The sequence below is a fragment of the Ptychodera flava genome, chromosome 8 (assembly GCF_041260155.1).
Source record: "Ptychodera flava strain L36383 chromosome 8, AS_Pfla_20210202, whole genome shotgun sequence".
In the NCBI taxonomy this organism is placed as follows: domain Eukaryota; kingdom Metazoa; phylum Hemichordata; class Enteropneusta; family Ptychoderidae; genus Ptychodera; species Ptychodera flava.
In genome coordinates, this window is record NC_091935.1 from 10,321,582 (window position 1) to 10,343,096 (window position 21,515).

General features: G+C 38.5%; 1 protein-coding gene across 1 annotated transcript; it reads left to right on the forward strand.

The window, feature by feature from the left end:
- LOC139138452 (D-beta-hydroxybutyrate dehydrogenase-like) lies at nucleotides 1-11,666 on the forward strand. Its single transcript, XM_070706839.1, has 9 exons — nucleotides 1-176; nucleotides 287-471; nucleotides 832-956; nucleotides 1,534-1,656; nucleotides 2,841-2,944; nucleotides 3,942-4,014; nucleotides 5,156-5,217; nucleotides 6,402-6,455; nucleotides 11,085-11,666. The coding sequence occupies exons 2-9, from the start codon at nucleotides 293-295 to the stop codon at nucleotides 11,175-11,177; spliced, it is 813 nt and encodes a 270-aa protein (XP_070562940.1). The 5' UTR covers nucleotides 1-176; nucleotides 287-292; the 3' UTR covers nucleotides 11,178-11,666.
- Nucleotides 11,667-21,515: the final 9,849 nt, after the last annotated feature.

Genomic DNA, 21,515 nt, shown 5'->3' on the forward strand with positions numbered 1-21,515 from the left:
CTTACCTGGTCTCTCTCGTCGTTTGTTTTCTACAAACATTATTTGTCATGCATTAATACACAACCCGGATGTAGAACCTTTTGCGCTATATGACCTTTGCAGAGAGAATATGTAACCTCGATTTTAATGCGTGCCGCTTGTCGTTCAGTTCATTTATGAATACAACGTGAGGTCAGGTAAGTGCATTGAAAGAACTGCTTTGATTTCGAAGTTGATATTTAGTCGCAGTAATATGATATCACTCTTTATACACGTTTTAAAAAGATTGAATTCCTTGAACCATTAGGACATCATGCATCAATGTTCAGAGTCAGGAATGCACGGCAAGGTAGCTCTTGTGACCGGGTCTAGCGACGAGAACGGAATCGGCATTGCCATAGCGACCAGTCTTGCCAGAAGAGGATGTTCCGTGGTACTGACGGGCAGTAGAAATCCGGAAAAGGCAGAGACGCTGAGATCTAAACTGGAGAGGTATAATGTGATATTGATTATACGGTTAGAGAGAGAGAGAGAGAGAGAGAGAGAGAGAGAGAGAGAGAGAGAGAGAGAGAGAGAGAACATTGGTCCTCAAAAATGGAGACCCATGTCAATAATTTAGCCGATAGGAGTCCTCAGTTTATCGAGTAAACTTGTGAACACCGCGATAGTGGAGATGTTGAAGGTCACAGCAAGCTTGGTGCGATCATATATTATTATAACGTGAGTCTGTGAACACTCTTTGCCTGTACTTATTCGGTCCGTAGTTTTTAATTTAGAAGGCCGTTATTCTCAAATTCTCTTCACTTCTCTTCCTTACTAGTAAAAATGTTCATGTTCATGATTTTATCGCAGACAGTTCAACGTACAAGTTCTCTACTTTGCTGCAAATTTTGAAAAGTTGGAAGAAATCGAGCGACTGTATGATGACGTCATCAAATGCCACCCGGAAGGTGTAGATATTCTGGTGAATAATGCAGGCATGTCCTTCATTTCATGCTATCCTTGTTTTGTATCAAAGGAGAATGGAAAACTAATGTCTGCCGAGAAGAAAATAGTGTATCTTTTTACAGAGCCTTCGTCGACTTCTGTCTCTGATCTCATGTTTTGTGTAATTTCTATCATGCAACAACTTAGAAACAAATGTGATTGTGATAGTACTTATACATACAGTTTTCATGAACGCGATAATCATTTAGGATGATGTCATCATGGACATGGCAATTGTTATGGTGACACCACCACTTTAATCACCGTGCTCATCATCATCATCATCATCATCATCATCATCATCATCGCCGTCGTCGTCATCATCATTTTCATGTTCATCAACCTTATGATTTGATTCGAAAAACATCTGTTTTTTAAAGTTTAAGAGCCGTGCACGCACGTACAATTTTCCGTAAGGTGGCCGTAATAAAGCATATAGCCTAGGTGTTCACCAATGCTGCATTTAACAACCTTTTTACAACGGCCTTTTTACTGTGAATATCTTAACGTACTTATCATCTATTTTGCATTCACAAGTCAAGGCGAACACTATGAATTTTTCATTAGGTTACATGTATTGCAAGTCTGTCGAATCAATGGACATGGATCAATGGGAGAAGTCACTACGTATCAACGTGACCGCTCCGTGTAACCTTACAAAGCTGACCTTACCAAAGATGAGAAGCAAAGGTAAGAAAAATTTTGTTGTAAACCCCAGCGTTTTTCTTTATGGGAGTATCAAGTCTAAACCTGGGCATAAATTCAAGTGTCAACGTTAATAACGATGCATCTCGCAATGTTCAAACTGTGTTTGCAAGCATAACACTGAATGTTTCAACAAAATTTAGGTAGTACATCAAGAAAATAAATTTGACGGAAGAAAAAAATTGAAAAAAATTGAGAATAACGTACTTGAAATACTAAATTACATACTCAGCTGGTCAGGGGACAGCCCTACGCTTGTAGTGGCACTGCAGTTAAAAGATGCTTTTTATTCAGAGCTGTTGAAAACTTTGGTTCATGTATGAGTCAAACCAAAACGATACACATCAATGAATCTTGCGCTTCGTGAAATACGAGGATAGGAGACAAACATTTCTTGGCTCTCTGGGCGTTTCAGTTAATATCAAAGGAAACTCGAATGATCAAACAGTATCATATTTATGAGTATGACATGGCTTACTTTGGATCACGTCTCACTGTATTGAATAATTTACTGCGATCACGCTGAAATAAGTCATTTTCTCAGCTTGGATGAAATGGCCAACACATATGGTCCGAGGAAAAATACTAACCAAGATTAAAGATTAAGTCGGGCACGTTTGTGTGGATAGTATTCCGGGGGACACTGCAATAGAAAGGTTATACACATATGTGCCACTGTTTTGAAGCACCTTTTTACCTCATGTAGAGTTTTGACCAAGAAATTGATTTTGACTTCGATAAAGCACTCTGACCTGTTTTTACGAAAGACTGTACAATTCGTGCTTGTGTCGTAGTTCCAGCTCAGGGTACACATCACTGGTACCAAATTAGGGGAGGGGGTGTAGGGGATTACCCCTCAGCATTTCATTTCACTCTTTTGCCTATATGACTAAGCTTTATCAACACCTTTGTCTGTCTGTCTGTCTTACTGTCTGTCTGTCTTTCTCTCTCTCTAACTCTCTCTTTAAGTGAGTAATATCTCAAGTTTAAACGGTAATAGTTTCTGTTAGTGGCATCCAACATCTGTTTTGTTTTTTTTTCCGATAAATCAACCAGCAGGAACTTTTTTAATATGAAGGATGCTGAACACTTAAATCACGTTGACAATTTTATACGTTTTACGTTGTATATATTTAAGACCGATTGCTAATTTGTCACTTCCTTTTCAGGTTGGGGGCGCATTATCAACATAAGTTCAATTTCGGGGCTCTCCGGGTTTGCAGACTTAGGCGCCTATGTCGCGTCTAAGCATGCGCTGTGTGGCCTGACAAAGGTAATAATATCATTCTGAAATTTAGGTCCCCACAAGGAGGCTAGGTGATATAAAGATTTTACCTGTTCAAATTACCTGTTTTTCCTTGCTCTTGACATTGGTTGCAGTGCTTGGCGATTCAGTATCACATATTTATTGGTCACAAAATCTCTCTTTCATGCTCAGTTATTTTCTCAGTGCATAGGGTAACGCATGAGATTAGTTGTAAATAATTTTTCGAAAACTATATTAACATTGCATCAAGCAAAGACTATCAAGCACTGTCGTCTAATGCTATTGATTTGCATAATGCAATAAATAATATTGTTTTATAAGGATTTTATTGAAACGTCTAAAACGTCGAAAAAACAACAACACAATAGGAGAAACAGAAAACATATTCAACAATATGTTCCACGGTGTAAGATTTCAAGATAAAAAGGCTACCTTTCCCTTTCTTCATGAAAAGCCTTCGGCAAAAAGTGCTGGCTTTGTAGTTTTCATAATGGAAACAGTCCGTATATGATCCTTAAGTTTTAGACGGAGCCTTCGAAATTGACGACAGAAAAGAATGGTTCCCATGACAGTTTCCGATTGTGAGCAGGTGCACTCTGGTGACAGCTGGCCGTACTTATTGATACTATCCCAGACGTCACACAAGAGGCAAGACGCAAGCTGTTTTAAATATGACCACGGTATTCGGTCACTGAGATTTAGAACTGAATCCGCACTCCCTAGCTCAGATTAAAAGAGTGTCAGAGACGAATGTTAGATCCCAGGAAATTAAACTCTGAGGGAGTAGAAATGTAAATATCTAACATATACTGATGAAGTGATGGGTCGATGCTTAGTATAGCAAAATTTTTCTATGACACTTGGATTTTTGCTTTACCTATTAAAATTTTGATTTTTAGAAATTTGAATAAAGGAACACCAAAGATGAATAAAATAATTATACTGTTTTATAATGCCTATCATTGTACTTAATTCAAACAATGCTAAATTCCTATTTTCGTAGACTGTTGCCATGGAAACAATTGGTACTGGAATCACCTGCAATGCTATATGCCCCGCTGAGGTTTTGACAGAATGTAAGTGAAACAAAATCCTGTTATACGTGCCTTGAATTTTCCATGACAACATCGTCACGCTCCACTTTAAGTGAAGTCTCATAGGAAAATTCTACCGCTGTATACACAAATCCAGGATTATCTTTCAAGCCTTTGGCATTTTCATGTACACTTTTCCCAGTGTAAGTCACCATCAGAAAGGAATATTTGATATCAATGTAAGAAGCTAATTTGTGTGAAAATTAGCATCGCTTTTCTAAAACGACTTATTAAATTATTTGAAGATATTGGAACTTCACCAGATCTGTTCATGTTGGCTGTGCTTATCATCAAGAGTTAAGTGTACACCAAGGAAGAACCATAGGCAAGATTTTGACATTCAAGACCATCAATATGTGTCGAGGATCGGTTAATATTTGACCTTTGTCCCCCGATATTACATACCACCGAATCGTCAGAGTTTGTCGGTGTTGTCAAGTGCGTTGAGAGGACTCTTCGACAAGCATGATTTCTGTGGATTGTGTTGATCGTGTGAAAGGGGGATTTGTACTAGCGAGATGAAAAATCTGAAATTCGTCAAGAGAGGTTGTGATCAGACAGTGACGCCATTTATGAAAGAGTGTGAGCAAGACTGCAATAAAATGGGTCCAGACGAACTTTTCTTACAATCCTAGATAACCATAGGGGCTCCTTTGATGTTTTATGTGGAAATTCCATTAAGTTGGTCCTGATTCTCCGTCAGTTCGAATTTAATAAGGCCAAAGTAATTAAATTCTTTGTTTTGCGTCCACTCTAAATGGGAAAAGGTACGCGTCTAAGCGGCTGAAAAACACACACAAGAAAATTAACACAATGTAATTTGATTGCAGCAAATAAAAAATTGTAACAAAATTTTAGTTCAGAAAAGCTAAGCGGTCATGTCCTAAAATTTCCTATTCAAATACATTGTGTGTGTTTAAAAACCTACCCGGGTAGGGACGCAAAACAAAGAATTCAATTACTTTGGCCTAATTGTTCCAATCGAGATATCCGATGTTACAGTGTAACCAGACGAAATTTAGACAAAGAAAAAAAGCATGCCGAGCTTGAAAGAGTTCGCAATAGACAGAAAACTAATGTACAGAAATAATATATGATTTCATAATTTATATTTCTTTGTCAGTGAACATGAAATTGGCTCAAGGAACCTATGGAAAAGAGGGCATGACGCTAAACGAGTATAAGGTATGTTGTCGTAGAGGGCGAAGTCATGCCTTACATACGGGATGAAAAGCTTAATTCCATAATTTTGCCCACTCCCGAGAAACTTGTAATGGGGAAAGGGCAAGCGGTGACTTTGCCAGTTTGGCTTTGTGCACCCTTTTTTCAAATCATAGTGGGGGCTCAGGTGCGAACAGCTTCTTCTCTTCCTTCAAACTTTTACATTTTGAATTTGTTCAAAAGTTATTCTAGGATATCATTTTACGTATAAGCTAGACTGGCCCCAGCGCCTTGCTTTTCTTGGCGGCTGAGTTACTAGCTGGCGAAGCATGCGGCCAAGGCGTTCACCTTGATCTATGCAACTGCCTACCTTTAGCGTGTTGGTCTGTTGATGTTTAGAACTTCAATTTATTATATGTTTTGATACTTGCATGCCCATAGACTTTGAACAAGTCTACGTCTAAGCATCATATTGATTAAAATTGCTTAAAGTCATCAAGTTTCCCCTTCACACACACGTGCCGACCACAAACCTCCTCAGACTGCCTGGCACATCGACACTGACATGAAAATCGCATCAAAATCCATTTGTCGGGTATAACAGCTATCAATGTTTTGATGCGAAAATTGAGTTTAGGCAGTCACGGTGGTAAACCTTTTCAGCAAACCGACGTCGGCAACGTTTTCGTCGAAAATACGCATTTTTATTTTCGAATAAAATCTGCTCTTCGGAAATTATGAAATCGATTATAATAATCGGACAGAAACCTTCTGTGGTCAAACCTCCTCTTCTCCACTCCAGACTAAAGGAATGAACTTTTGACTTTTGACGTCGCCTCTGAAAGATTTTGACATGCTATAATCCTGCCCTACATGTGACAGAGTGTGTCACCAATTGACATTTCGTAAAGGAGACCTTCTCTTCTTGTCATTTCACGTGTCCTGTACACAGTCGTGCCAAAAGAACGTCCGAGTTTTCATCTCTGTATCGCAGCCAACACTCACATACGGATATCTATAAGTTTGACTCGGCAAATGACAAAGTGTCATCGATTTTCCGATGATATTTCACGTTTATTTATTTCACAGCGGACAATATCAAACCTTCTAAGAACTTTTTAGGTAGGCCTATAGTTATCAGTTGTATTATTTTGAACTCAAGTGTGAGTTAGACAAGTTTATTGATTGCTTTTTTGTGTGTCTTGCAGAAAACTGCAGTACCGCAAGCAAACCCTTCGGGCAGATTTGTCGAAACTGGACAGGTACGGGCAAACTCTATAGCTTTAATTAAGGTGGAATGCTGCTCGGGGATAGTTATCAGGACTCTCAAATTTGTACAACTCTTCACTAGTCTACTACTTGTGGGGGATCATTTAAGGTAGAACGCACCTCGGGGACAGACATTCGGACTCTCAAACTTTTACAATTCTCTTCTGATATACCACATGTGGGGGTTCATTTTAAAGCTCTTGGTAAAAGAAAACTTTTTACCAGCATAGTTTTTCGAAATTCGAAAATTTTTATTTTTCTCCATAGAGTTAGCACAGGCATGGCGGCCATTTTGAATTTCTAATATCGGTAAATCTTGGGTAATTTGTTTCTCTAGTACCAAAATTTGCACGGTGACCCCCTATTTTCATTCTTGATTTTGAAAGAGAATGATTGAAAGATCCCTTGAGGAAAGTTAGAGCAAAAGTTTAAGTCTTTCACTTTCGAGGTGCATACTACCTTAAAACTCTTGGAATAAATACAACTTTCGCTGTCCAAGTTTTTCGAAAATCAAGAATTTTGTTTCTCCTCAAAAGAGTTAACACAGGGATTACGACCATTTTGTAATTCAAATATCTGTTAATGTGGTGTTATTTGTTCCTGTAGCTTAAAACTTTACACAGTGACCCCTGAATTTTACTTTTGATTTGGTGAGAGAATGGTTGAAAATTTCATTCAGGAAAATTTGAGCAAAAGTTTAAGTCTTACACTTTCGAGGGGCATACTACCTTAACACGCATTTACCATGACCATGGTATTGTGCATTATGTTCATCATATATGCATGTATAAGGCTCAAGTCACAACGTTAGCATTTCGGTAAATTTAAATGAAAAGAAAGGAGACGCCTTTTAAGGTTGATGTTAGGCATTTGACCCTCTTCATCTTGTGATCAGGGTCTGTGGGAGGAGAGACTCGATGCTGTGAAGCTCATTGTGGGCTATCCCGCCTGGATGATCATGACAACTAAGTTTCAACATGTTAACGATCTTGTTGTACTTGGGCCTCAGCCCAAGTACATTTGTTTTCATTCCGTGGGAAAAAACTCTGTAAGGTATAACCATTCCTGGCTGAGACCAGGGAGGGCAAAATGTCTTGGCTTCATCTTTCTTGGCATAATAAATGGCGTAATGATGTTAACTGAATGGAAGTGCTGCTCTCAGCCAGTCTTGAATAAGTGAGATGTGAATATTAATGCTTCTCTATCTGAGTTTTTGCCACAAAATCTTCTGAATATAATCAAAATGTGCATCGAAATGCAACATTAATGCACCCTCCGTTTCCTAGGCGATGGCACGACCCTTGCTACACCCACTGGACGAGCCAAAGTGGGAGGGGTAATTTCAGTTTGGTCGAACAAGAGGGCTCGAGACCAGAATTTAACATTTAAACTTGAAACATGTTTAATCGCTGACAAGATGTGGACTAGTGTTAATCGAAGTAAAATTGTGAAAGGAAAGGTTTTATATCCCGGACACAATGAAAAACATTACGACTGGAAACTGTACCCCCAGTTGAGAATAGTAATGCCCACAGCGATGGAGAACACTTATCCTTGAGCTGAGAAAACCAGACCATCATTTCGAAATAGAGCTGCAGATTCGAGAAGCTCGTTCAAAATAGCTAGGTACACCCCATATGAAGGGGTGGTTTCGAGTTTTGAGGGCAAATTTCGCCTCCTTCATATAGAAATCGTACGTTTGTTTTTCCAGGAGAACACACCATTTGACACAAAATTTGCATGTAAAGGGGTCGCCAGTAAGCACGTGGTCAATCTGGCATAAGAAACAATATGAAATGTTGGGTAAAGCCAGTCCAAAATAAACTGATTTGAACTTTTGTGTTTTGTAATTTATACCACTGCAGTAACATTACCTTTTTTTGACAACATCACACAATGTAATACGTTTTGAAACTGAATACTCCGACGTATTCTGTGTCTCCTTTGCTAAAAAATACGGTATGCCGATTACCATGTAAGGAGATGATGACGTCAAGACAGATTTGTAGTGTGTTTGGTCCTGGATGGTGCACGAAGTTTTGTCAAGGTAGCTTGTGTATTTATTTCCTAAATGGGAGAGATTAGGGTCGATCTAAACGAAGGCCGAAGAATGTTACGATACTCTAAGTGAGCTGAACTCTAACGCGAATGGTTGGATAATTTGGAGGATGTCTAGAATGATCTCGTCTCATTAAGATTATTTGGCGGTCAGTATTGAATTTCAACTGCGTCACAAGTTTGCGAATGAGTATTCCGTCGAACGGTCAACGAACGATATTTTAGAAATCTGGAGACATGGCACATCGCATTTTTATTTTAATATTTTATATTTTACAAAAGATGTAAGAAGCAATGATTTTGTCGAAAATTCTGAACAAAATATAGGAAGATTTGATCGCGAACACATTTTCACTTGGGGTCAACTAGCTCTGCGTACGTACGATGCTGTATGTTCCGCTACAGCTAATCGCCACGCTCACCACAGCCCTGCAAAGACCCGTACGCGTACATAGGGTCGGTGACTTCAAATCCATTTTGGGACTTGACGTAAAAAGCCAAATTACTGCCGAAATTCAGCGTTCTTGGGCCCAAGTCGTATCCCAGCCTACCTCAGCTACTCGATCGCTTCCAAAAATGACAGTCTTTTATTCACTTCTCGTAAATACCGTCGATGTCGGCAACTCTCTCGCTAGCCCTGCGTACGATGCCGTGTGTTAGCTGTAGCACATAGCATCGTACGCAGGGCTAGGGTCAACATGGGGTCGCAGCCATGTTGCCTCAAAACTTATTTCTGTCTGCACTCAAAACTCAAAAATGTCGGATATGAACCTGAAAATCGATGCAATTTTGTCAAACTTCGGCGAAATTTCAGCATATAGACAAATTTCATCTAGGTAAGGTAAATTTACTGAAATTTGATCGACAAATAATCCTGAGCTTGAACGTGACAGCTCGCCTTCTCCGGGAAGTCAAACATCCAGCTGCTCATACACAGTTGCCCATATGGCCAGGTTTATGAGATTGTTTTCAAGCGACGGCGGCAGACCGTACGGGGCTCTGGATATGAACCTACCGCCGGTGTAGCTGTAATAACTGTTGCGTTGTTTTTAGTGCCCACGGACGAAGTCCTGGGGGAGTTATAGGTTTGGTCATGTCAGTCCGTCCGTCCGTCCGTCCGTTCACGCAGATATCTCAGACATGCCCTGGTCAATTTCTTTCAAACTTTGCACAAGAATAGTACCCAACCCCATACAGATGCACGTCGATTTGTTTCACAATGTGATCGAATTTAGGCCGTGTTAGAGGACTTTTTAGTTTACACCTCCATAGACTCCCATGTATAAGGCAGTTCTCCATAGACTTTCATGTATAGGCCAAGAAAAATAAAAATTTAGTTTCTCATCGTATTCATATTGCCTAAAGGATGCAGTGACACAGTTTTTTGTCCCCACGGATAAAGTCCAGGGGGCTTATAGATTGGGTCATATCCGTCCGTGAGTCCATCAGTGAGTCCATCGGTTCACGCAGATATCTCAGACATTTTGACAAAATATCATGTGACCTTGGTGACCTTTGACCTCAATATACATTATTGTCCATAACTCAGTAACCACAAGTGCTAAACCTTTCATATTTGGTATAATTGGACACCTTATGACGCCACATATTGTACCTCATTATTATGCGCATATCTTATTTTGAGCGAGCCAATAGAGCTAGAGGTCTGATTTTTGGTATATAGGATAAGTTAACAATATAATTTGTTTGACAAAACGTCACGTGACCTCAATGACCTTTGACCTCAAATATACATATTTGTCCACAACTCAGTAACCACAAGTGCTACACCCTTCATATTTGGTATGATAGGACACCTTATGACACCATATATTGTACCTCATTAATTATGCGCATATCTTATTTTGAGCGAGCCAATAGAGCTAGAGGTCTGATTTTTGGTATATAGGAATAACTTAGGCAATACAATTATTATGACAAAATGTGACGTGACCTCAATGACCTTTGACCTCAAATATATATATTTGTCCACAACTCAGTAACCACAAGTGCTACACCCTTCATATTTGGTATGATGGGACACCTTATGACACCACATATTGTACCTCATTAATTATTCGCATATCTAATTCTGAGCAAGCCAATAGAGCTAGATGTCCGATTTTTGGTATATAGGGATAACTATAGGGTAGAAATCTAAATATGCCCATCTAAATATTAGACATCTACCATCGAGAACAAAAGAAATTTGCTGTAATTTGAATATTTAAGGAGTTTAAGCAATTTCACTATAGATAAAGAACCCCTGCCTCAAACTCCACAAAAGTTGCTAGACATATTTTGCCGTTGTCATGCGATTGCTTCGTTTAATAACCAGTTAATCAAATGCCTAATTGACAGGAGGAAATTCAAGACCATATTTGAATAGTAGTATATATTGTCCTCAAATTACTCTATCTCGGCCCAAGTACTCATTGCCTTCAGCAATACTGCCTTGTTATTCTTGCGATCAATCGTTCCTTCACTCGAACTCAGCAAACTTATGCTTCATCGTTCGTTGAACCTATTTTCCTCAACTTAACTCGACCAAATATATCCTACAGGTGGCTGAGCTGGTGATCTTCTTGTGTTCCTCTGCTGCGGATCAAATGACAGGTACCAATATACCGATGGACGCCGGCCACCAAGCTCAATAGAGCAAGGTTTGTCCCCGACTGGACACCCCATGCAGTGACTGATTTCGTCGTCCAACCTTAAAGGCATCTGATTATTGTAACTATAGACTAGGGGGCAAATTGTCTCCTGCTGCGAGGGCACATAAACCCATGTATTCGGCAATAATATTTTTATTACATGCCTCTTCACAGTTTACGCTATATGATAATTTAGTTACATGCAGGGCATTCAATGTTACCATTATCTTCCAGCATCAACCAGATTTTAACGAAAGTCAAAATAGCTGTGCGCGCACGGATATTTTACATCTACGTCTACTTTGACCTCGAAAACGTCGAAAGGCTTCAACGGACCGGGTAACTGTGGAAACCGGTCAGTTCATCGTGCACACGGTCCGCTAACTGCCCGGATGTTCTCATTCAAATCAATGCATTGATTTACACTCACACCGATGCATGTAATAAAGTCGATTTGTTTCTTCCAATACACCACTCATTCACCAATACACCACTCATTCTAACTTTTACAATTCTTTGCTGATCTGCCTCTTGTGTGGCTCATTTTGAAGTTCTTGGAGTAGAAGTTTACCACCGTCTTTGAGTTTCTAAATCACACATGGTGTAAACACGGCGATGGCGGTCACTGATTTTGAATTTCAAATATAGGTAAATGTTAGGTAATTTGTGTCTCTAGTAGCAAACTTTGCACAGTGACCCCTAATTTTGTTTCGATTTAGTAAGAGAATTGTTGAAAGTTTGATTGAGAAAACCTGGAGCAAAAGTTTAAGTTTTTCACTTTCGAGCAGCGTACTGCTTTAAGAATCAAATTACCAAACATTTGGACGCCATATTTGTGTTAACTCCATAAGGAAAAATAAAATATTTGAGTTTAAAAAAACTAAGTGATTTTTTTTTACTCCAGTAGCTTTAAAAGAATGTCCACAAGTGATAAAGAATAATTATTGTAAAAAATGAGAGAGTTCACATATCTATCACCATGCATTGTCCACCAATATAATAATATCACGACACTGTGATGTTGTTAATTTTATTGTAAGCTTTGGAAAAAAACGGAAAACAACCAAACTCTTAAGGCTGTCCCTGATACTTGCCTTTAACAAAATCAGTTCGGTAACGTGATCAGTCTTCACAGAGGTGGTGACGTAGATGTGTCAACTAGGGCAGAACGTGTCCGGGATTGACATATACGGCCCCAAAACGTGCAAATCTTTATACAGTTCCGGGTTTGATTCGCAGGCAAACTACGATATAGTTTTTGGCAGTTCTGAATACAAAGTTTCTTCGATATACAGTGTCAGTTCATGCCCAGCCAAGTTTGTCCTCTGAAAAATTGAGTAAGTAAGGTTGACACTAAACTGTTCGTAATGAAAAGCTCTGATAACTGTCGAATTCAGTATTTATTCTGTATATTTACGTCCAAAAAAATTAACTCCCTTAGTGTCTTGACACACCCAGGACTGTCTTTCCCGTACAGCAATGATATCCCTTGCCCTTGATTTACTCTTCATCTGCAAGCTCAACGCAGAGTGGTTCCGCCGTAATTTACAAAATTTAACGGGCAAGGCTTGCGTTTATTTGTGAGCAAGGGCGAGAGGAAAGCGTAAAATTAACGGTCAAGGCTTGCCGAGCTCGTTAATTTGACTTTCTCTCGCCCGAGCCCATTAATAAACGTTAATGGTCAGGGCAGAGTCTTTTATTAGACCCCAAAGGTGAAAATATTTTCTTTGTAAATTAACAGCAAGTTATCGAACGCTGCTTTTACTGTGGTCATAATTTTAAAAACGACTTTCATACACGATTGCATGTGGCACGTTGAATAACCAAAGTCCGCCGAGGTATTTCATTTTGTACGGCTGTCACTGCCATTACTTTTGCTATTTGCCATCAATACTGTCTTCAGATATCACTTGTTCAATTCAACAGTTGAACCATAACTGTACTATAAACTCATTTTCGGCCATTAAACCCCATCTGTATCCTAATTAATGAACAGGACTCTGTCCTCTTTGAGGACTTGTGGTCAAAGTACACATTAACAAGTGGGGACTTTGTCATCGACGATGACTTGTTTCTATTCTATTATCAAGGAATCCTAGAAAACCGTCAAATTTTACAAAAACTTCCCACGCGAAAGCCAACGGTCACCATCACGTTGTTCAGCTCGATCAGTTAAAATTTTCAAACTGTATGAGTATCAAATTGGAATCTTTGTTTGGAATGCATTTCATGGCAGCTAGGCTTCCCACTAATTTCAAAAACTATTTGAAAAGTAAATGTGACCTTTATGTCCCTAGGTACAGCAGTAGATTTGATCAATCCTCCATTAAATTTGTTCGTTCAAAAATTTGGAATAATATCCCAAAGCAGATAAGAGATATACATGTTAGACACAGGTTCAAAATAACATACGGAAATCTTCTTCTGTCACGATACGAATATTGAATTTTCTTTTTTTTGTTTTGCCTTCAGTGTATTGTGTTCAATTTTTCTGCTTTGTAAGAATTCCATTCATTGACACCCAAAGTTCGTCAGCAGCTGTATATTTCTATTTCATGAAAATTATTACTGGCGAGGTTGGACTCGATTAGTTGGATCACAACTATTTTCCAAACTCTTACCCAAATACTTTGCTGTTTATTGTAGTTTTCACTGTATGTATAGTGTTTTGTTGTTGATGTTGTTATTGTTGTTGTTGTTGTTGTTATATTTTCACTATTTATTGTGAAAATAAAGTAAATTAAACTAAATCTACAAATCTGGATTTCATTCTTTTAATAACACTCATAGATAAGTTAGACAATCCTAGTGAGTACAATGACCTCCACAACACACATCCAGATGACTTGGAAATTAAAGAACAGCTGAAAGTATGAGCGCAGTATCATACTGTGGTATACTTCTCAAATACACAAAATACAGTTTATGCTAAGCTGGGTGACAAAAGGGACGATTTCACCCTTGTCAAAGTGATATACCACTAACTGTATCTTATGACGTATACATTTCATAACTCCTGAGATGTGGTAGAGCCACAGAGAAACATAGACTGTCTATGTTCCTTTAAGGTAGAACGCACCTCGGGGACAGACATTCGGACTCTCAAACTTTTACAATTCTCTTCTGATATACCACATGTGGGGGTTCATTTTAAAGCTCTTGGTGAAAGAAAACTTATCACCAGCATAGTTTTTCGAAATTCGAAAATTTTTATTTTTCTCCATAGAGTTAACACAGGGATGGCGGCCATTTTGAATTTCTAATATCGGTAAATCTTGGGTAGGCCTAATTTGTTTCTTTTGTACCAAAGTTTGTACGGTGACCCCCTATTTTTATTCTTGATTTTGAAAAAGAATGATTAAAAAAAGATTCCTTGGGGAAAGTTAGAGCAAAAGATTAAGTCTTTCACTTTCGAGGTGCATATTACCTTAAAGCTAATATCAGGACGTCGACTTTCGAGTGAAACACAGCTTAAGAGCACAAAAGGTAATTAGATAGGGATCATTCTATACGGTAGACATTCTATACGGTAGACACTGAGATGTGGAGTCGAAATATGGCACATCTGTTTCTCATATGATCTGTGGGTGACTGTAGGGCAATTTTGTTCATGTGCACGTGGCTATATCTGAAAGCCAGTGTAGAAGTGCACCTATTGCTTTGGTCTAGTTTGTGTGCGATACGCTCTGGCCTGTGTATATATGAGTCTCTGTGAGAGAGAGAGAGAGAGAGAGAGAGAGAGAGAGAGAGAGAGAGAGAGAGAGAGAGAGAGAGAGAGAGAGAGAGAGAGAGAGAAGAGAGAGAGAGTATCTCAAGAAGGGTTGCAGTCAAAATTCCAAAAGGATCCATCATTGAACCACTCTGAGAGGTTGCGATCCGAGTATCCGAGAAGTTTTGATCCTGACTTCTTTACTATATAGGTTATTATAGGTTGTGAATTTGAATCTGATACACAAATTACTGAATTTATTCAAGACCTCAAGGAGACTATTTGTTAGCCAGGGTCAGTAGCTGTCATCAATTTTGCAAGCTAAGGAAGGTAATACGCATCGGTAAACTGCAAGCTGTAATCTCTTTTTATAGTTTCCCGGAGGAAACCGTAAAATATTTCCTTTTCACAAAAACAAGACCATCGAAACTGGTTTCGATGGGAGTCCACTCCAATTTTAAGAGGTGTTTATAGTTATGCTTTTTCAAGAAACCTGATAAGTTGAACTGGATGCCATAATTGATTTGGCACTGTCCTTGACGATATCTAAAGTAGACATAACGTAATCCATGATAAGTAATGAGAACTCTGACATCTTTGCTAGGATTCCAGCATGGTTACAGTACAGGTTAGCATAGTTAGGAAGCATTCGTTATTTACGGGGAGTGGGGGGGGGGGGGGGGGTGGAATTTGAGCGACAAATGAAACGTAAAAAGCGACCCCCCCTCCAAATCAAATTTCTAAAATTTGACCCCCCCCTCAATTCATCAATTGTAAAATGTGACCCCCCAATGAAATAATAAAATTATCAGATTTGATTCATTAACCCTTCGCACCCTGTGGCCCCGGGCTGAAAAAGTTTCCTCACATACTAGAGAATCAACATTTTTGGTGAAATGCCAAAATCAAATTTTTTGCACACACATGAACTTGTAATCGCTCTAGTCTAATCAAGTACACTAATATCAATAATCAAGAGTACATAAATACACAGATTTACCTAGTTTTATATCGGAAAAAAATTATTCATAGTTTCCTCATAGACAAGATAGTGAATCAACATTTCGGTGACATTCCAAAATCAAATTTCTTGCACAAACATCCACTTGTAACCACCCTAGTCTAATCAAGTACATTAATATCAATAATCAAGCGTACATAAATACACAGATTTAACTAGTTTTGTAATGGAAAAAAATTATTCATAGTTTCCTCTGACAAGATAGTGAATTAACAATTCGGTGAAATTCCAAAATCAAATTTCTTGCTCACACATGCACTGGTAACTACCCTAGTTTGATCAAGTACATTAATATCAATAATCAAGAGTCTATAAATACACAGATTTAGCTAGTTTTGTATTTAAAAGAAATTATTCATAGCTTCTCATAGATTATGTATGGAGGATCTGTGTATTTTCTATTTTGCCTGGGAGTTCTTGTGTGTTATCACTGTATACCTAGGGAGTCCAAGACGGGAACTTTCCAGAGAGTCTTTTACGTTGCATGGTGACACTGGCACTGGAAGGTTTGAGTGTCAGCGTGTGCTTTTTAAGTCAGATATTTCTCTATTTTGAGTTTTACTCAAGTCAGCAGATATTTAAAGAAACCGGTGAGTGGCAGAGATCGAACTTTATGCGGATCGGACTGTTTATTTAAACCCTACGCCATCCTCTACTTTAGTCAATGGAACGAACATTGCTCACACAAGACAAGTGAAAGCCGTTCCGTATATTTGCAATATACGCACTGCACGCTGAGATGATAATATCACCACAAGTGGAAGCTGATCTTTCTGCAGCAAATTGTGTGTTAACTGCGAACTTTATTCCGTTTATGAGTTCAGTCAGATGTCTGAGATTGTCATGAGAACATAATTTATGATTGTTCCACTGAACTTTTGTCGATGCGTGGAGTTAGCAGAGGAAGACTTCAGATTAGTTCGGCATGTCCCGACCGGAAGTAACAATTAAAGATTTAAGATGGCTGCTCCCTTTACTGATCTCTGTGTGGCAGGCTGGGTGTAACCTAGCCGTGCGTACGTACAGGTCTTGTGTGTTTCCGGTGTTATACGGCCTCCACCATATAACATAGCAGGCCCACGGAACGTTTCGTAGATCGTCGTCGGATGGGAAGTGACTGACACTGTGAGGCCGAAGACCGAACCTCGGTCTTAGTCACTTCCCATCCGACGACGATCTACGAAACGTGCCGTGGGCCTGTACCATATAACGCCGAGAACACACGGTACACAGACCTGTACGCTCGGCTAGGTGTAATAGCTAATACTACAGGCCACCAAAGGCTACCCAACACAGCCAAGTTCCGCCGCCGAAAATAATCGATTTTTAATCCAAAATTGTGGTCGATCTCAGTTTTCGAGCACGCCCAACTATTCTAGATACGCGATGTGCTGAGCTGCGCTTTAAAACTTACGCAAAGCCCGCTTTTCTATCCCTATGCGAGGGAACAGACCGTATCAACTGCGCCATTGTGAATGTGCAATGATTTCTGGGTAGGGTTCAAATGCAGGTCAAATAATGAGTTCAGATAATAAAGGAGGTCAGATAATTGAAAGCCAAGAGAATGTCAAGACAATGTCGTAATCATGACCAAATAATCGCATAAGAAAGACCAAATAATGACATAAAAATGACCAAATCACCAAATAATGGAATAATAATGATAAGATAAGTTCTAAATCAAGACATAAATGCCGAATAATGGCAAAAGGCCCGAATTAACATAATAATGTCAAGACAATATCAAGAGAATGTCAAGACAATGTCGTAATCATGACCAAATAATCGCATAAGAAAGACCAAATAATGACATAAAAATGACCAAATCACCAAATAATGGAATAATAATGATAAGATAAGTTCTAAATCAAGACATCAATGCCGAATAATGGCAAAAGAACCGAATTAACATAATAATGTCAAGACAATATCAAGATAATATCAAGACAATGTCGTAATCATGACCAAATAATTGCATAAGAAAGACCAAATAATGACATAAAAATGACAAAATCACCAAATAATGGAATAATAATGATAAGATAAGTTCTAAATCAAGACATCAATGCCGAATAATGGCAAAAGAACCGAATTAACATAATAATGTCAAGACAATATCAAGAGAATGTCAAGACAATGTCGTAATCATGACCAAATAATCGCATAAGAAAGACCAAATAATGACATAAAAATGACCAAATCACCAAATAATGGAATAATAATGATAAGATAAGTTCTAAATCAAGACATCAATGCCGAATAATGGCAAAAGAACCGAATTAACATAATAATGTCAAGACAATATCAAGAGAATATCAAGACAATGTCGTAATCATGACCAAATAATTGCATAAGAAAGAGCAAATAATGACATAAAAATGACCAAATCACCAAATAATGGAAAAATAATGATAAGATAAGTTCTAAATCAAGACATCAATGCCGAATAATGGCAAAAGAACCGAATTAACATAATAATGTCAAGACAATATCAAGATAATATCAAGACAATGTCATAATCATGACCAAATAATCGCATAATAAAGACCAAATAATGACATAAAAATGACCAAATCACCAAATAATGGCATAATAATGATGAAATAAGTTCCAAATCAAGACATCAATGCTGAATAATGTCAAAACAACCGAATTACCAAATAAGTTCATAATCATGTCAAAATAATATCCATATAATGATCAAATAATTGCAAAATAATGGCCAAATACTGATATAATTATCATTAAAAACCAAACAATGGAATAATAATAATGAGATAAGTTTAAATAAAGTTTTCAAGATAATTTTGGCGGTGTTCTCACCCCATACCGTGGTAGCTGAACTGGACACTCATGCTTAGGGACTGGTCAGTTTCTTCAGCCTGGGGGGGGGGGCGGTGGATTCATGGGGGGGGGTCACCCTGTTTTTGACTTTGGTGATAGGGGGGGGGGTCACCATGTTTTTGAAATACCCAATAGGGGGGTCAGTGTGTTTTTGAATTTTGACACAGGCTCATCATTGCCTAAAATGCTAGTGTCAGCCACAAATTTCATCATTCAGTTGTATTTTTCGGCGCGCCCTTCGGGCGCGTAACTTTAATAATCAGTCATATTTTTCAGCACGCCAAACTTTAACATATCAAGCATACATACATCGAGATATCTGTATGTTCAATATTTTTCAGCGTGCTCTTCAAGCTCATCACTTTAATATATTAGACATTTTTCAGCATGCCCTTCAGGTGCATGATTTTAATATACAAGGCATATATATCAGAGATATCAGGATGTTTCATATTTTTCGGCGCCCTTCGGGCGTCATACTTTAATAAATCAGAGATATCTTGATGTTTGCAAAGTGAAAGTGTACATTATGAAATCTGCATTTCATATGAAAAGGATGACAAATTCCTGATACTTTTCTGTTCTCTCTATGAGAATTCAGTATGAGAAGCAACATGCACAATATTTCACAACATATATTTGATACAGTGACTTATTTTAGAGATAGAAAAATGACAAAATATCTTTCCTTCTCACTGATGCAATTATTTTCCTTTGAGTCACAGGTTTTCTGTAGAAAGATGCTTTTTTATGACCAAAATAACAGTTAAAAAAGGCAGTTTTTGTCATTACTAGCTGTGCTTTTATGGTTTCAATGTTACAAGAAAAGGTCCTCTCAGACACTGTACACATCAGATTTGGCTAAAAAAGCTCTCTATGGCTCCTCAGGAGATTTAATTGGATGGTTGGCAAGTTTTAACACCCATCAAAGTTTTTGATTCACTGCTTTTTCCTCTTTGATATTAAAGATTGACATCCATTTCTGTACAACAGTTCAGGACATCTGGTTAAGCATAGAAAGTGTGAAATACATTCACAGCTCATTCAGAATACAGCTCATTCAAAATGTACTGTATTCAAACTTTAAGATTGACACTTTGAAATTCCTATCTTACAACTGACATGTTAACCATTTCATTAAAACATAGAATGACTATTTAAAATATAAATGTAAAATGTAATATATATATGTTATATATATATATATATATATATATATATATATATATATATTATATATATATATATATATATATAATATATATATATAATTTATGTCCACCTTTTGGTTTACCTATGTCGCGCGCCGGGGGGGGGGGGTTCACCCTGTTTTAAAAATTTGGAATAGGGGGGTCACCCTGTTTTCAAAATTTGGAAGGGGGGGGTCAGCCACTTTTTGACGTCGGCAAAAAATAATCCACCGGCCCCCCAGGTCGAAGAAACTGACCAGTCCCTTAGCAGTGAATTGCGTGTGTTGTCGCCGACTTTCATGTGCAGACATTACACGGGACTTACAATTGTGCTCATCATCGAACATTAGTTAAAGTCGCGTGTGAACTATTTGTGTTTCCCACCGCGTGGTCAAGTCTGAGGTACCCCTGCGGTAATGTTAAGTTTTCCATAGAATTGTTAAGCATTTAGAAAGGGTTTGAACAGAGTTTTTGTTCTGAAAGTGTGTTCGACTCCTGCCGTCGGGAGGTCGATCAGTACGGTTATTGTTACCATGGAGTAATATTTATAGTTTTGAAGTACGGTTTTACTATTTTATAATAATAATAGGCCTAATACTTTATTGCATAACAACACACTTCGGGAAGTGCGGTATAGCAAAACAATCAAACATTATATGTAGACCCCGAATTTGACACAATATAGTAATATACAGATGTTTGTTACATTATATGACTGTGTGTTGGTTCTTCATTTCATACCCCATGCTGTGTAGCCCTGCGTACAGGTGTGTGCACGTGTGTTCCCAGCATTATATGGCCTCTACCACAGCCCTGCAATGGTCTTTGAAGAGACTTGAGGTCTCTGCGGCCTGGATCTGGACCGCAATGAAGACTAAACCGTTTTTTTTGGCCGAAATTCTGCTCTATTGGGGCAAAATCCTTTCCCTGCCTACCTTTACCTCCTAACCAATCCCAGAAAAGATGCGATTGACTTCTCCTAACGTCCAAAACCGCTCATTTTCTGAAACATAACATACTCAACAAGTTGTTTACCCATGGAGATCCCCATTTTGAATCTCGCTGCAGAGACCCCAGTTATCTCCACAGACCGTTGCAGGGCTGTGGTGGAGGCCGTATAACGCCAGGAACACACAGACCTGTACTCAGGGCTACATGCTCTGTTGCTGCTCTAGAGAGGTTAACGCCAGTCTCAGACTTGTTGGCCCTGCTAGAGAAATAAATTTGGCTGAGCTTCGGTCAGTTATTATTCTGCCGTCTCGAAACATCGATTACACAAGCAACATTTCGGTGAAATTCCAAAGTCATTTTGTTTTCCATAACTCAATAAAGACCTTTGTAAAATTTGACCCCCCCTTCAATCATTGATTGTAAAATTGACCCCCCCTAAAAAGCGGTTTTGTAAAAGTCAACCCCCCTGATTTCCACCGCCCCCTTCCCGTAAATAACGAATGCTCCCTAACTGCATTCCCTTTCTGAAGGAATAGTCAAGTAAAGGCCACACACTCTTTCGTTGTCGTCAACTTTTACTTCTACCGACGAAAGGAACTGTCTCGGCCGATAAAATATTCAAAATC

Bases quoted from the DNA above. Each gene is read 5' to 3' on its own strand.
- LOC139138452 (XM_070706839.1), top strand. From the start codon at position 293: ATGCATCAATGTTCAGAGTCAGGAATGCACGGCAAGGTAGCTCTTGTG. The intron at 1,657-2,840 runs GTAAGAAAAATT...CTTCCTTTTCAG, and splicing joins ACCAAAGATGAGAAGCAAAG to GTTGGGGGCGCATTATCAAC. The intron at 2,945-3,941 runs GTAATAATATCA...CTATTTTCGTAG, and splicing joins CGCTGTGTGGCCTGACAAAG to ACTGTTGCCATGGAAACAAT.